Source organism: Rhipicephalus sanguineus, chromosome 1, assembly GCF_013339695.2.
Source record: "Rhipicephalus sanguineus isolate Rsan-2018 chromosome 1, BIME_Rsan_1.4, whole genome shotgun sequence".
NCBI lineage: Eukaryota > Metazoa > Arthropoda > Arachnida > Ixodida > Ixodidae > Rhipicephalus > Rhipicephalus sanguineus.
The window spans coordinates 52,801,843-52,819,039 of NC_051176.1; the positions used below are offsets into that span (position 1 = coordinate 52,801,843).

At 47.3% G+C, this 17,197-nt stretch overlaps 1 protein-coding gene across 1 annotated transcript; it reads left to right on the forward strand.

The window, feature by feature from the left end:
• Positions 1-9,024: 9,024 nt before the first annotated feature.
• LOC119387500 (uncharacterized) lies at positions 9,025-9,630 on the forward strand. The gene has a single exon (XM_037654943.1). The coding sequence runs from the start codon at positions 9,025-9,027 to the stop codon at positions 9,628-9,630; it is 606 nt and encodes a 201-aa protein (XP_037510871.1).
• Positions 9,631-17,197: the final 7,567 nt, after the last annotated feature.

Here is a 17,197-nt window from a genome sequence, read left to right on the forward strand (position 1 = left end):
ATCTTAGTTGATTCAGGTCATCGGCCAGCTGTCGTGAGCACTGAGCCTGCTTTCAGCGACTTGTATGTGCCAGCAGTGAGACGCTGCAAAGGAGCTGACCTGAGGCGCTTGTACAGACATTCAGCTCAGAGGTTGAGCCATCATGAGCTTTTGGAGGAGTGCCAGAAGACCTATGACACACTTGACATTAATGAGGAAGCAGTTCGCAGCATTGAATCAAGGACAAGGAGCCAGCACATGACCACTCAGTGGTTCGCATATCGAGCTGGAAGAGTGACAGCCTCAACTCTGTACGACGTCTGTCATACGAGAATTGATGCTCCTTCACTGAGCCTAGTGAAGCGTATCTGTTGTCCGCATGAAAACAAGGTCACTTCACCTGCCATAAAGCATGGAAGGCAGAATGAGCCTAATGCACTGAACAAATATAAGCTGTTAGCAGCTGAGTTTCACCGTGGTGCACAGTTTCATGAAGCTGGGTTATTGATTTCGCAGCAGCACATCTTTTTGGGTGCGACACCTGACATGCTTGTGGAATGCGACTGCTGTGGCAAAGCACTTGTGGAGGTTAAATGTCCGTGGACAGTAAAAGATGGAAGCCTGGCGGACCTCCTGAGCAAATCTGATAGTTACGTAGTCATGCGCAACGGTGACCTTCAACTGAAAACTACTCACCGCTACTACTACCAAATACAGCTGCAGCTGTTCGTCTGGCAGCGAGAATACTGCGACTTTGTGTTGTGGAACTACAACGAAATTAATGAAGAGAGAATAAGAGCAGATGAGAAGTTCATTTATCCTTTAATACAAGTTGCCAAGACTTTTTTCTGTAGAGTTTTGATGCCTGAACTTGTCGGCCACTGGTTCAGCATGAACAAGGAAAATCAACCCCAGACTTCAAACGCTGCTGCGTCAACACTTCCACAAGCTGGCCAATGTACGTCATCAAATGCCATATGAGTAGCAACCAGCCTCGAGTTGGTGGCCAAGGTGTTGCATTGAACATGTCTCAACTAGCAGGCCAGTGTACCAAAAAGATCACAAGCTCTGCAGACAACACTGATATCAAGTACTGTATCTGTAAAGGTCCAGAAGAAGGTAACATGATTGCCTGTGATGCTCCCAATTGTGCCATTACGTGGTTTCACTTCAAATGTGTTGGTCTAAAGAAAGCGCCAAAAAATGTAATGTGGTTTCGTGAATCCTGCAAGAAGTCATCGGTGCACTCATAAGGCAAGAACACCGATAACATCGATCTACAATGTGTGATAATACTTTCCTGTGGCAATTGTGACTATAATGGTCATACTTTCTGTAAATTGTCTTGTCTGTTCGAACAGTCAGGCTGCGTTTTCATTCATGGCTGTGTTTTTTTTTCTTTGCCAAAGTGAGTTAGTTGCAGATTTTCTTGTTAGGTGAATTTTTCTGCTTTGAACGATGTTTCAACAGCTCTCTCAAAGTAGCTGACTGGGCTAGTTCGTTAAGCATACTTAAGATTAACAGCGTAAAAAACGGAGGGCCATGGAAAGGAAACACAGGACAAGCGCTTGTCCTTTTTGTTTCCTTTCCGTGACCGTCCGTTTTTTAGCTGTTTATCTTAAGTATGCATAACCAACGACTTTGTTAAGGCAGCTACTTTGTTAAGTTATATTTCTAGTCAAGCGGGCTTCTTTCCATGAGTATCTCTTCATCCCTCTGTGTTGACAGTGCTTGTCCTTACCACGCAGAACGCTTGGGTTTGATTCCTGCTGAGATCCTGTTTTTTTTTTATTTGCATTGGTCGGGTAAATGCTGCTGATGTCACTTTCTGTTAATGCTGTCACATTTAGTTGCTAATGTCTGTCCTCGCCGTTCCTGGGTTCGTATAGGTGTAAAACACGTGTGGAGCATACCACGGTCCAGGGTATGTGCCACACGTGTCTGGTGGAAAGCGTTTGGCGATGTATGCGACAGGATATTCATGTTATTCATGTCGTGACCAGACAGTCATATTCCTCAAACCCTCTCCTACCAGTTGTGGTCTACACTAAGCTAAAAGAGGCGATCACGAGAGCACCCAGACGTAGATTGCTTGATAGATACGTAGATGCAAATTGCCTACAGTTAGCAAAAAAAAAAAATGCTTCAAATTTAAAGGGGCCCTGCAACACTTTTCGAGCATGCTCAAAAAGCGCTGCCGATCGGTAGTCGAGGCTCCCGAGAACACGCGAGCCAAATATTATAGCGATGCGCACGGCCTGGAATTTACAATAAATTCTCAAAGTCAGCTGAAAATCGCTCCCTCTTCTCTCGACAAATGATGTATTAGTCCGCAAAATATGACGCGATTATCGGCAGTTCCACCATTGGCTGATGTTATAATCACGATAACACCCTCATTATTACTTTCGTTGTTAATTTTGAGTTCAATAAGTAGATAATATGTATGTTTATATTCTGTTATCGCGTTAAAAACACCGAACAAACATTAATACTAGCACTTCCGGTCTCACCGACAGCTCGTCTGCTCGTAGTTGCGTGGTTCCGTTTTCTTCGCCATGCGCAGTGCCGAAAACGTGAATATTTCTGTGCTTTTGACCATCGCCAGTTCCGTTGAGAGTGGCAGCCGTTCGAGTGTTGCCTCGTCAGCTGAGAACTGCATCGTCGGCACGTTCTCACGACCGACCGAGGCACGGGCGCAGCGTGTCTCCGATAACAATGCTGGCGTCCGGTAATGGCGGCGCTTCGGGGTCGTCTGCCAGTGCCGTCTTACGAGGCGGTGTATCGGAGTATGGGCCGAAACCGATCTCAGCTGTCATTCGTTCCAAACGAGCGCGCAGGTTTGCTTCCATGGTTGGCAGAGCGATGAAAACACTACGGCGTTCGAGGTGCACACCCAACATTACCAAACCGACGCGCAGTTTTCAAGCACGCGCGATATCGGCTCCGCTCGACGAGAACGACGCAAGCCGACCGGAAGTGGCGGCACAGACCACGTGGTTGCGCCCAGACGTCAGAGAGAAAAAAAATGAAGAAAAAAACTCCGCCGGCGCTCTTGGGCGGAGCCTCGCTCCTCTGCGCTGCCTCCCTCGACTCGCTGCCTAGCTTTCCGCACGCTCGCGGCGTTGAGTTGAGGGAGAAAGCTGCGGAACGTGATCTCTATAATTTGGTAACACCACTTAGACTTGACGGATTCGAAAAATTTTTGCGGCATATGACTCGTGAAGAGTCATACGTCAATAATGAGACTATTCCAATATAACTAAGAAAGGTGTTGCAGGGCCCCTTTAAGAACCAATTAGCAATGCTTGCTGTGTTGTCAAGGCTTCACCTCAGTGCACATGTTTCTGTGAAGCCAGCATATGAGACACTCTTTCGCGTGTAGTGCCTTGCGATTGATGGCTGCTCTTTTATTGTTGGTCTTGTCACCTGTTTACCTTACAGCAGCACGTCTTGTTCACACATTAGTTGGAATATGCAATGAAATGTTGGAGGCACTATTTTATCGCTGCAAGGAAAACCAAACCCTCTTTTGTCTGCTGCAAAATTTAGCCCCTTTTGCTTGAAATCTGAAACTGGCTGGACTACCTGTGCTTCATGCATGTAGCACATTCAATTGTTTATGCTAGTCTCGGACACAATTGCAATGTTGTGCCAAAAATTAAAGAAAGAAACCATGCCATGCTGTGATCACAAACATTTATTCGTATTTACAAGCGTGCCAGAACTTTTCAATAAAACAGTTTGTTTGGAAACATTTCATATTGTGACTGGGTGCAAATTTTTTCCACAAATGGACTCAGGAGAAAGCTAGGGGCCCTGCAACACTTTATCAGCATGGTCAAAAAGCGCTTTCGATCGGTAGTCGAGGCTTCCGAGAACACGCGTGCCAAATATAGCGAAGCACGTGGCCTGGAATTTACATTAAATTCTCAAAGCCAGCTGAAAACCGCTCACTCTTCTCTCGCCAACTGATGTAGTCCGCAACCTATTGCGTGGTTATTCACAGTTCCATCATTGACTCATTTGAGCATGGCGCCCTTTTTATTTACTGCAGCCGCCACAAGAGGCCGCGACGTGTCCGAGCGCGCGTGCGCGCTTGAACGCAATGGAGAGCCACGCGTTCGAACAAAAAAAAAAAAAAAAAAGGAAAAGTGCTCAAGGCGCGCGTGACGTACTTCCTTCCCCCGTGCCATCCCTCCCTGCTTAGCTTCCATCGCTTTCGTCGCGTCGAGGAAAGAGAGAAAGCAAATAGAGCGTGCGACAAATTTTAATTTTTGCGGCGGTGGATTTGTGAGGCAATCAGCTTCCTTAGTGAAACCGTTCCATGGCTGTTTGGAAAAGTGTTTAACATATGAGGTGTGTTTGAGAGTAAGCAATACTGTAAGCAATAGTAAGCAAGCTGAAACATCTTTAGTGCTAATTGCACAACACTCTCATCAGGTCTTTTACTGCACACAGCGTCTTTGAGATGTGCTAAAATGGCAAATGTGGGGATACTTTTGCGGTTATTGAGTTCCTGAGCACGCTAGGCTGACCTTAAACACTCATGTAAACCTCAATTGTTTGCGGGAATTTTACGGGATGAAGGAAAATTATTTTTTGTGCTGCAATATTTTTTTCTTGAACTAAACCATTTAAGAAGGTCTTTTTCGCTATAAAATTTGCACATGTTTTGTTAGCAGAAGGATATGCTGCCATAATTATTGCAGATTTGTTAAGAGTTCCGTTACGTTTTCTTTTCTGAGGGCATTAATGATGATACCTCAGCTGCCCCTTGGTTTGCTCAACACATTAGCATTCCCTCAATCAAATGGCACGACAGAATGGCTGAGGTTTGTTAGTGCACAACAAACACGTGCGATCTTGTCAATGTGGGACTTGCCATTCTCGTCAGACTTCAGGACTTCAACAGGCAAGCTGCCCTTGAGGATGTTGTACTTGCCCCTGACCATGCCTATGACTCGTTCAACATGTATTCTCACATTGGCTATCTCCCTTGTTCGCTCGACCTCACCACTGCACAGCTGCCTTCTCCCTTTCGTGAAAGCAGGGGCCACAAGTGTAGCATGGCACATGCCTACGCTTTCTGCTATTAAAAATCCCCTGTCAGCCAACACGACATCACCAAACTCTAAAAGGTCCAGGACACCACATTGTTCTGTTATCGCCTGGTCACTGGCACGGCCTCCATATGCATCCGACAGAAAAGTAACAGCCCCCTGAGGGCTAATGCCCAACAAAACTTTCACGCTATTGTGGTGTTTATACTGATACCATGTCTCTGCTCGGGGAAGCAAGGAGCTGGGCCTGTCGATGGTTGCCTCAAAACAGTCAATAATTACACTAACCTTCAAGCCAAAGTTATCTACAAAAGTCACAGGCATTGTTTTCATGACTTGCTCCTTTTCTGGTCAGCGAACTAGCGGACCAATGCGGTTAAAAAACACAATAAGCCACTTGTCGAAAATACGTGATGCTATTGGCTGTGACACACAGAAGCGGTACGCAAGATCTTGCAGCTGACAACCCAGCCTTAGTCTCATCAAAAAGAGAATCATCTCCTGGAACTGAGTGAGCGTGTGCTTGGCTGAATGCGAAATGTGACCTTTAAGCAGTTCAAACACGGAAATCAATGTTAAATATGTTGGCAGGCCAGTATAAAACGCTACTTTTGCATCGTCGTCCCGCAGGGTTTCTTCCCTGAACGTTGCTGAATTAACAGCACGCTGACATGCGCCAAGCTGCAACTGGAGTCGTACGATGGAATTCTCAAGTTCCTTTATCTCCTCTTTGGACATGTCCGTCTGGCGGACAGCATCTAATAACACAAGAAAACAACAAAACAAATTAGAGGGGGGAAGCGATGGGACATGTCTTTTAAAATGTGAGTAAAAAACACTGACCGGTAAAAAGGAATAAAACAGTAAATCCCTCTTAAATGCAAATGTAACCACATCTCTGGAAGGGCACATTTTTTTGCACTAATTACACTCAGTTGAACCTAACAATTTTACATAGCAACAGTCGCCTTCAGTTCCTTCTCTGATGTACAAGGTGCACATTCTGCAGTGTGAGGTGCAGGGCTGGCTGTTGCAGAGAGAGGACTAGCTGCCGCCGAGGGTGACGCACTAGCCGCTACAGCGACAGCAGCAGTGGCAGTGGTCGCAGCCATGGGGGGAGCAGGGCTGCTCGCTGCTGCAACCAGTGGAGCAGCGCTGGACACTGCTTTAAAGAAACGTGGCACAGATAAGAATACTTTCGGACGTGGTAAAATAATCTAAATAATTGTGGAAGGTTTAGAGATTCGACCATTACCAGCGGTGAAACGCTGACGTCGCGAACGTGCCTTTCGGCGGCTGTAACGATCTTCATTGGTGTCCTTAGAATCGTAGCCTAAATGCTTTGATGGGGCCCAGTCCGGATTGCATTCATCAAATAGACTTGATGGATAACCTGAAACAGGTTGTAAAGCATACAATTCACCGAGTGTTCCGTTCGTTAAAGCAGACTGTGGCCCTGCGAAGCAGACTACATCAACGCTCCGCCGAAAGCAAGGTCTGCATCCGCGATGCCCAAAACAACACTTTTACAATGATAGGAACGGGCAGCGTTTTAAAATAGGAAACCACAGGTGGGAGACTTGCATATCTGATGAAAAGTGTCGGCAACACACTTTGTATTTTTGCGGATCCTCGGAGACACCCTTCCTGTTGAGGCGGGCGATCCACTCGCGCTGCCGGCGTTCCGACAGCTGCTTCGTCTTGCCGCATTCATGCGCACGCACCTTGGGAATTTTAAAAAAGCGAAAGTTGCTGAGCTCCTGGTTGTTTTGCCGTGCTTTCTCCTTCTCGGCTTTAGTGAATGTACGGCTTTTGCAGCCGACAACTGCACAGTAGACCATGGCAACTATATATCGACTGGCTGTACACGCGGTACACGCAGCATTGCTCGTCTGCTTGTTATTGCTTCAAAATGGTGGCTTACCCAGAGTGCACAGCGAGGCCTGCTTGCATGTCGCTGTCGATGCCGTTCGTGCATACACCCTCGACATATCTATAGTCGGGTACAACTTTAGAAGACAGGAGAGGCCCCGTCCAGATGACCGATGCGCAGTAGCCAATTGCCTCCGCGACTAAAAAAATAGTCCCGCGCAAAAAATTGTGACTGCTTCTAAAACGCGTATTTGTCGGTATAAATAAGATATGTGTATCTTGACGAGTGCTTTGGTAAAACTGTCATGATGGAAATGCTACAGCACATGCCGGATCACGAGAGAAAAAACTCCGTGCCTTCTACAACGCTGTGCGTCGTCTGCTACGAAGCAAGATCGACGGCACCGGGCGTGTAATTATAAAGCAGTCGCTGGCTTAATAGCATAAGATTCATATATACTCTATGTGTGTTTGCACAAGCTTGTTTTTTCAATGTGTTAAGCTTATTTTTATTTATTATTATTTTCTTCTTTTTTTGCGGTTGCGAACCTGCAATCTCGTGAGTTCGCGCACGGCATTCCGTGCCTGTTTTCCGCCATGGAGCCCAGCGAGGTGACATCGGAACGCGATCCCTTGTTGCCGGACGAGCCTTGTGTCGCCTCGATGGCCACACCACCAAGGAGCCTTGGCACGAACAAGAGCGGCCACATCCTGAACAGCGCGATTCACGCAACATGATCTTCCACTGCTACACGTATTGGCGCAACAGGGAGCCTGAACGCAGCGTGGAGGACACGAGCAAGTTTGTCGCCGACATGCTCGTTGTCGGCGAAAGGACTGTGTTCAGGGTGAGGGAGGAAGTTAAAGCTTGGCATTTTTCGGGCGGCAAACTGACGACGGCCTCGCGAAAGCGCCCACGCAATGCGGAGAAAACGCAGCGCGAAGTTTGACAGCTTCACGTTGTGCGCGCTGGGGTCATGTGTGCACGATTTCGTTCGCCGCAACGAGATAAGGGGTATTCACACGAGGGAGAAATCCTCGGGGGAGACGGGGGGGATTGCGGATGACGTGACCGCGACGTCATGGGTTAGTGAGTGCGCGCCACACCCCTGTGCCTCCTCGGGGGACACGGGGACCTTTTCCCCGACCGGACAAACGATCCCCCAGCGGTGGGGGATATGGCGGAATTTCAGGCTCTTGTTTGGCCACATTGTTGCACTTGCTCCTGCAGAGCAGAGAGCGGCAGTGGGTGTCCAGTCTGCAGCTCGTCGTCAGCAGCTCGTCAAACGGGTGGTGCAAGCCACCAGAGTAGTCTAGTAACACTGGTCTCCCCCTCCGTTCGCCTCGTCCGTGTGAGTGGGGGACACTTGTGGAGACTTCTCCTCGCGAGCTGGCGTCAGTAGGCTCCGACTTTATACCCCGCGGATATGTCCCCCGTCCGAATACCCCTTAATACCGACGGTCGAGAACATAACTACCGAGTTCTCGGAGCGTATGGAACTCCCATCCCTAAGGCAGTGTACTGTGCGTCGCCTGCTTGCCGAGATCGTCTTCAAGCACGAAAAGAGAAGCCGCAGCTCGCTGCTTATCGACCGGGACGATATCACCGATTAGCGGAATCGCTACCTCCGTGACGTGTAGCGCTACCGGGCGGAAGGCCGAAAGATCTTCTACCTGGACGAGACATGGGTGACGGCGGGGACACACTCGGTCGATCTTGTGGACAGACACCATGGTGCAGAAGCGCGGACGCCTGTTCACTCGAGCAAATGGCCTGACGACGGGTCTAAAACAACCTTCTGGGAAAGGTCAGCGCCTGATCGTGAAGTACATCGGCAGCGAGGATGGCTTCGTCGACGGCTGCTTGCAGGGGCGTAGCTAGAAATTTTTTTTCGGGGGAATGGGGGGGTGGGGGGGGGTTCAACCATACTTTATGTATGTTCGTGCGTGCGTTTGTATGTGAGCGTGTACATATGCGCAAGCAAAACGGAAAAATTTCGGGGGGTTTGAACCCCCCCCCCCCCCCCCCTTGGCTACGCCCCTGGCTGCTTGGATGTATTCCGAGCAGCCAGGGGCGTAGCCAAGGGGGGGGGGGGGGATGGACGGGGAAATGGACGGCAACCGCTTTGAGGGCTGGTTCAATGACATTCTGCAGAAGTTGCCAGCTGGTAGCGTCATTGTTTTAGACAATGCACCTTACCATAGCCGGCGAGAAGAGAAATTGCCGACGACAATATGGAAGGAGGAAAAGATACACGAGTGGCTCACAAGCAAGAACATCACCTACGGTGAAAGGATGATAAAGCAGCAGCTGCTTGAACTGGTGGCATCTGTAAAGTCACGCTTTCTGAGCTACATCGTAGACAACACAGCTGTAAGGGCCGGTTGCATTGTACTCAGGCTTCCGCCGTACCACTGCGAATTTAACTCCATTGAGCTTGTGTGGGCCAAGGTCAAAAATGGCATCGCTGCGGACAACAGAGACTTCAAGCTGTCCACGGTGGACGCCATCTTGAGGGAAAAAATCAAGCAGGTAACGGCGGAAGACTGGAGGAAGAGCATTCAGCGCGTGATGGACTTGGAGGCAAAGTTCAGACTTGACACGCCAGGGAGTGAGCACATTCAACCCATCATCACCCAGCTGGGTGAAGATGACAATGAAGGAATCGACTGCGACTGCGAGCTGTCTGGCATTGAGCCACTCGACGAAGCATAACGGCTTCTTATTAACGAAAGAACAGCCCTTTTAGGGCTACCAAAATTTTGCCGGTGGGTTCGCAACAGCCAACCATCCATTCCGTGACCTCTGAAATAAATAAGCAGTTCCATTTATGGCGTATTCCTTATATTTGAAGCTCAATTCTGATAAGCAGCGTCCTGCACACATCGTGCCCGATTTAAGAAGTGACATAGAAACACATTTCATTGCTGGCATATCTGAATTGAAACACTATTGTTAACCCTGATTATCGTTGGCGAGCTCAAAATGCTCATTCGGGCAGCCACCGTCGAGTTTTATGCGCCCCACAGTGAATTAGCAGTAGTCAGAGCATGCTTGGCTCCATTAGCAGTCTGCGCTGAAAATTGAAGTGTTGCCATAGGCAAGTTTTAATTTATTAATCTGACTCGGGCAAATAACGCGAATGCAAGCACAATTATTAACGTGATTAACTTTGCTAGCATTTTTTTGTCATATTTGCATACCGGAAAAATGCTCAGCAAAGTTGAACGTGTTTTAGTGAATCACTTTGTTCCTTACAAGCCGTAGGCAAAGTGACGGAGAGATTCAGACAGTGATATTAGTGAAGTAATAAATGGTGAAGCGAGAGAGAGAAAAATAGATGAAAAGGAAAAGGCAGGGAGGTTAACCTGGTGCGAGTTACTGGTTTGCTACCCTGCGCAGGGGTGGGGATGTAGGGGTCGGAAAGAGGACAGAGAGAGTGTGAGATGGTGAAAGCTGCAAAAGCTCTCATAGCACTGCTTTGCTGGACTCCATTCACTAGAAAACTGCGTTTGCAATGATGAAAGCGTCAAGACCGGAAAGGATACCCCACTGCACAATGTTATATGTGTACCACCACATGTGACGGGGAACGAAACCATCTGTTTATTAAGATTGAATGCAACAACATAGCTAGGTCCTCTTTCACAATATGGCACCCTTTCATGTCCACTTCTGACAAGCTGCCGTATGCACTGATGCATAAACACATTAACAGGGGTAAGAGACGAAGTAACTGTGCGAGCCACGTGATGCTTTTAACATTTTGTATCTGTCAATGTTTCTGTTGTCCCAGCTGATAGAACTTTCTTTAGTGCAAGTTGGTTCATCACGCTGCGGCAACAGCACAAGAAGCAAGGTCAAAATAGTAGGAGAAAACAAAGCAAGACGACAGACTGAGGAAGCGAGGCAGACGAGAGAGAAAGGCTTTAATGACATCGAATAGCCAGCCCTGCTATTCACAGGACTTGGCGCTTTGAATGAGACGAGTTAATCAAATTGTAAAGAAAGATGTGGCTGCAGCATGCCTACAAGAACAAACGCAAAAAATAAAAGGGCAGAAATGGGAATAAACATATACACGCACGGAAGCACTCACATGCTCACACACATGCACACAAACTCAAGCGCGAAAACAGGTCTAAAATACAAAAAAGGGTAAAATAACAAATATGCACAAACATGCAAGAAAACACGCACACACATTTAACGCAGACGCGAGTAGCACTATTAGGAGTCAGTTCACAAGCAGCTGTGCCTACTTTGTCGTACTTTTTTTAATGTACATATTGGCTCTGTTGTTTTCACTCTCATAGGAATTTTTTAGTAGCGACATATCACGACAATCGAAAAGCAGCGTAAAGCTGTGTTGTGGGAAAGCAAGTCGAGCGCTGGCAGCACAATTTATGCGCGATTGTGTCACAGCAGGCATTCTACAGCTGGCGCGTGCAGTGAGCGAAGAGTTCTAAGCCACACAGTGGTGCGAGTTCATGCCAAGCTCCCTTGTAACGGCACCAGTGTATCGGTCATAATTTTATATTAGCACTGATGCTGACATTAAGGAAAGAAACACTGCTCCCAAACGCCTGATCGTTAATAATCCAATGACATTCGCTCAAGCAGCGCGTGGTAGTCACTGATCGTTAGAATTGGTGGAAAGCAATCAATCGGCGGTGCTACACAACACTCGAACGACGCTGTCCCCTAAAAAAGAACACACAATGGAATAACACGGCAGTGATAAAACGAAGTTGCCTCGCGCAATTTTAACTTGGGGCAAAATTTATGCCGAAACTCCCGTGTGCTTAGATTTAGGTGCGCTTTCACGAACCCAGGTGTTCGTAGTTCCGACGGCGTGCCTCATATTTATGTCGTATAATTTCACGCAAAACCTCGTCCTTTTTTTTTAACACGAAAGTGTTTTATGCCGGGGTCCACCAAGACTTCAGTGACGTATTTCCGTCACGGAAATGACGTCGAAAAAATGTACACGATCAGATGGCAAAGAAAAAAGTTCCGTCGACGGGCATCGAACCCACGACCGCTCGGTCCGCGACAACAGACGCCGGGCACGCTATCCACTGCGCCACGGTCACAGACTCCAGAGGCTTTACAAACACGCCTTTTATATCTACCACTCTCCCCGTCGGCGGAGTGGTGTTGCTCTCTGGGAGCGGTAAAGTAAAGTAATTCGTCATTACTGTGGCCTCCGCAATTAACACCTGCAACGCGTTACACGTCCGTCCCATTCGGCGCGTTTTCAATAGAAGTTCAATATTGCCAATGCCTTAACACACCGCGAGGTGGCGATCTTAGCCCAAGCGTCGTAAAAACGTCGGCCTCGCTCATAGCATGACGTCATTACATGCATCGCACACTGTTCTTAATTCCAAATCAGACACGTGATGGTGGGATGCCCCACCTCTCTCGCCGATCCCGACTCGGAATGGGAGAAGTGAATGCGGCTCATCAAGGGCGACGAACTCGACGATCAATTAAGGGCTGTCCAGAAGGCCCACGACGCCGCCACCCGTCTCGGACTGGTGGTGCCGACGTGGACGCGGCCCGCCTCGGCCTAAAAAACCGAGCTTCAGGACTGTTTTCAATAAAGTTATTCAATCAATCAATCAATCAATCAATCAATCAATCAATCAATCAATCAATCAATCAATCAATCAATCAATCAATCAATCAATCAATCAATCAATCGCTCATAGCATCACGCTAATCCAAACCAAAAATAGCTCTGCGACGCGCGCCTGCCCCACCTGGCTGTCACACCACGTTCCCCGCTCACGCGCTCACCCCGAGAAAAATCGCGGCCGGAGGGCGGCACGACGCGCTTTGGGTTTCTTTCTAGTCCGGCCGTGGTGTTCAACCACATTTTAAGATGCCACGGGATGGCGACCAAGTTCTGCGTCCAATATGCGACGCTCTTCTGGCTATCACGCCTCGTTCTCTGATTACGCTTTCACCGTTTAGTACTACAGCTACCACAAGGCTTTGTGTAATCATTTAACATGGACGTTAGTCATCGGGATGGAGATGTGTACCACCAATCATCAAAGTGGGTGCATCCACGTTACATGGTGCTATAGCTGCCAGACATCAATATACACTGTGCAAACTCTCATATCAGTGTACAGTAAACATTCAGTTACTTCTGTAAGGGCACGCTTTACTTTCGTGTTATTCCGATTCCTATATGACGGAGGGATCAACCATCTTTTTTTTATATTGCCTTAAGCGTTTGTGTGGAGTTGTTATAAATTGATGGAAGGTAGCGGACATTATTAGTTTGAAAAAAAAAAAAAGAAAGAAAAACACTTATTCCATAAAATAACCGGACCTTTGTTGCATCACGGTCCTGCACGTAATCAATCGGTGAAAGCTCTGTGCTAAACTCTTACCTTTTTATTCTGTTACTGGAGCAAGAACAAGTGCGTACGCGTTGAACGTCTCCGTGGCACTAAAGCGCTATCGATCATGTAGCTTTCCTGACTAAACTTATCAACTGTCCTACAATGGAGAACTGAACAAAAAGAAAAAAATGCGTAGGCGTATTCGCGCGAACAGGGCTGTTGAACTCAGTGCACAGGAATATGGACTGGCATACAAATGAATAGGAAGTTAATACTTAAGTAGTTCAGTCGTGCTACAGCAATGCGTAGTACACAGAACACAAGCTAAACACGTATACAGAGAAAACAGCAAAAAATGTCATATAGTGCGTAAGCGCAGACTGTCATCCAGGGCGAGCATCCCTTTGATCGGCAGATTCCGCTTTTCTCACTAGTAATAGTAACGTTGGATGATATTCGTGCATAAATTCAACAATGAAGAGCATATATATTACCAGTAAGCTGCAGCCAACAGATTTTATTTGCTGATAATCGGCTCAAATCACTCACAACGAAGCCCCGCTGTGTGCATTTGTATACGCGGCCCCGACCGCCTATCCACACTAACGCGGCGATTGTGCTGCCCGCTCCGAGGTCGATCTCGCGGCCCTAATTCCGAGCGTCCGGCTAGTCAACAATAGTTACTCATTCACGGCAGCACGGCTGAGCGCGGGAGAGCGGATTCCGTGAATCAGCGTGTCGCTGCGTCGCAAAATGACAATCCATGGCACTACGCCTTGTTTGCAGGGTATTTCTGACGGTCTTGCGCTGCGCGGCCAGCATCGCAGCCAGTTACGGCGCCGTCATGGGCGTAGCGAGGACAGTCAGCCCAAATCGGCAATGTTTGCACCGAAGTGTCTTTTCGACTGTGGAAAAGAATGCTAGAAAAACTCCAGATAATTTCCGGCGCAGATGGCCGTTTTGGTGGGCGGTACATGACAGTACGAAAAAATGGGGGGGGGGGGGGGGCTGTAGCCCGGTCAGCCCCCCCCCCCCCCCTCCCTTCTGGCTACGCCACTGGTAGCCACCATAGGTCGGCAAAAAAAAATTGGAGCTTACTCAGACTCACTTAAGAAATATATGTAGCTCTGATGTCTCACTCGGACTCAGACTCACCAAAATTATCCCCAGCCGTACTCACTCGGACTCAGACTCGCTAAACTTTTTCTCATCCGGATTCACTCGGATTCAAACTCACCAACGTATTACTAAGCCGGACTCACTCAGACTCATGGTTTGACCTGAGTCTGAGTCAGCCTGAGTGAGTCCACTCATGAGTCCGTTAGCGTGAAATTAGCTTTTTCGATCATGGTGTCAATACTCTTTAGCGCCATACCTAACATATAATCGGGGGTCTACGATACGCCTTTTGATCTTGTAACTTCAAATATGAGTTATCAGTGGTTTGAATCCAGTGAGGACATTTTTAGGAAATACGCGACTCACACGAGGTATTTTTACCAAGAACTTCCCGTGAAAGAGTTTGCGGGGGGATGTCACGGTACCCCCACCCCCTAGACCACGCCTCTGATTAATAAATATTGAGGTGGCGCATGAACGCTTGTGCGTTGAGATATGTGTGAATAGATTTGAGTATAAACGTAAGCCGATATAAGGCTGATAGTAATGTTGAAGACGAGTAGATAGGAGTAGCCACTGATCAAAAGCAAAAAACAGAGGTTCATAACTTCGACTGGGTAGCGCATAAAACACGGATACAAAAGATAGAGACGTAGACAGCACAAGCGCTACAGAGGTTCACAAATTTTCTGTAACCGCTCCTTTAATTCCACAGACTGGGTATGTGACAATAATTGAAAGATCATTTATTTGCACAATGGCACTGAATTTGCCGCTACCTCACCGCCATCATGACCTCATTTGAACTCCACAGCTCTATTTTTGTGCTTTTTATATACTTTGAAAAAGAAATATGGTGAACAGAGTGTCACACATAGTGTTTGTACTAATGTGTTGAGAGAAAATCTATATCTACCACCTACGGAAACGATCGTTGTAGTGTCTTAGCCAAAGTATAGGATTAATTTCTCGAATTAAATGGGGGAATTCCTTGAACTCAATTATTTATTTTGCGTTCTTGAAGGTGTTAAAATGCAAAGGCCTTTTTGTGAGAGAGGTTCAAGTACTTGTTTATTTATTTACTTATTTTAATGCCATCAATTCCCAAAGGCGTTACAGAAGGGAGTGGTGATTGAAAACAAAATACGTGATTGTTAATGATTGCTAGCGGCTAGTAGGCCTACATAGAGTAATAATCGTCGACAGTGGATTTACATGCAGAAGTGCTTAGAATCGTGACGGCAGATGTGGACAGGTATCAAAGTAATGGGAAAATCGAGCACAAGTACATCTATCTGGATATAATTATAAATGCATTGCGCCACCGATATTGACTATTTGAGAAAAACACCTTTTATTTTCGGTCAAACACCCCCCTCCATCAAAATTACAGCGCGGGGGCGGCTTGACCCCCCCCCCCTCCTGGCTACGGGCCTGTGTTCGGTACTCGGTCCCAACTCGCTCGACTCAAGCGCATGACGCAGCAGCAGCGCGGAAGCAGCCGATAAGTTCTCGAACAGGAGCGCGAACCTCGTGGGCAGATATGAAACGCGGTAGTTTAGTGTCCTACCATTTGTAATCGGCAAAACTTGGCATCGCGGACATCTTGCGGTCAAAATTGACGGAAACCTTAAAGAAAGCACGAAGACAGCTGACCGTAAACACATGGGGAGTGGGCGGGGGAGGGGGGATGTTCATATTCCACAGCACTCGGCCACAATCTTAGTCCAAAGTTAACAGAGTAACGAGTTCGAATAACAGAGGTGAGATGTTAGTAGAATTCGCAGGGCGTAATAGGCTCCGCATAATGAACACCTTCTTCCAAAAGCATATAAATAAGAAGTGGACATGGAAAAGCCATAACGGCCAAACAAAGACCGAAGTACATTTTATTCTGTGCAGCAACCCAGGCATATTACAGGACGTTGATGCCATAAGCAAGGTAAAGTGCAGTGACCGTAGGTTAGTGAGGGCGAGGATAGCGCTTAAGGGGTACTGACACGAAAGTTTTCAGTTGTCGTTTTTCTGGGTCAAATGAAGGGCCAAGCCTTCAAGAGCCTAGAAAATGTGCTAAATGTGAGTGCACCCTAAAAAAGTAATTACAGTATGTTTTTAAAAGCTAGTTCCGTTTCCTGTACCTTGACGTCACAACACGGTATGAGCTTCTCGTCACGTGCTCGTACAAGATGTCGTGACGTTTCCGCAGCAGTTCCGCATCGTGGCTCCGTTGTACGAGCGGCCATTTTGGAAGTTTTGGTACCTGACGTCATCATAACTAACCAGACGGCTGCGTGAAGTCACCATAATTAGTACTGTAGCCTGTCGTCAAGCTAGTACCGATGTCGGTAGGTGCGCCATGAGCAAAATTACTTTAATATCAAAATAAAATACCTTATCAGCGTTTGCTGAGCTTCAGACTTGCTCAGAGATGCCTCTATATATAGAAGATTTTTATGGCAGAGTAAACTCACCTCCGAAAAATGGTGTCACTACCCCTTTTAATCTGAGAAGATATCGAGCAAGATTAAGCACCAAAAGACAACCCAACACAGACATAGTGAGAATAAAACTAGAAGATTTTAGGATTACGATCGAGGACAAAGACGCAGCTTTGGAACAAGGGCAAAATGCTGACATAGAGGGAACGAACGAAACAGTAACCAGACTGATCTCTGAAGCAGCAATCGAATGTGGAGGTAAAGCGCCAAAGAAATGGATAGGGAAGTTCTCCCAAAAGAAGCGGCAAAACATGAAGGAGGCTAACTTAAGATCTAAAATAGAGTTCGCTGTGCTGACAAAGA

What these genes read in the sequence shown, in the direction of transcription:
- LOC119387500 (XM_037654943.1), top strand. Translation starts at nt 9,025, where the DNA reads ATGGACGGCAACCGCTTTGAGGGCTGGTTCAATGACATTCTGCAGAAG.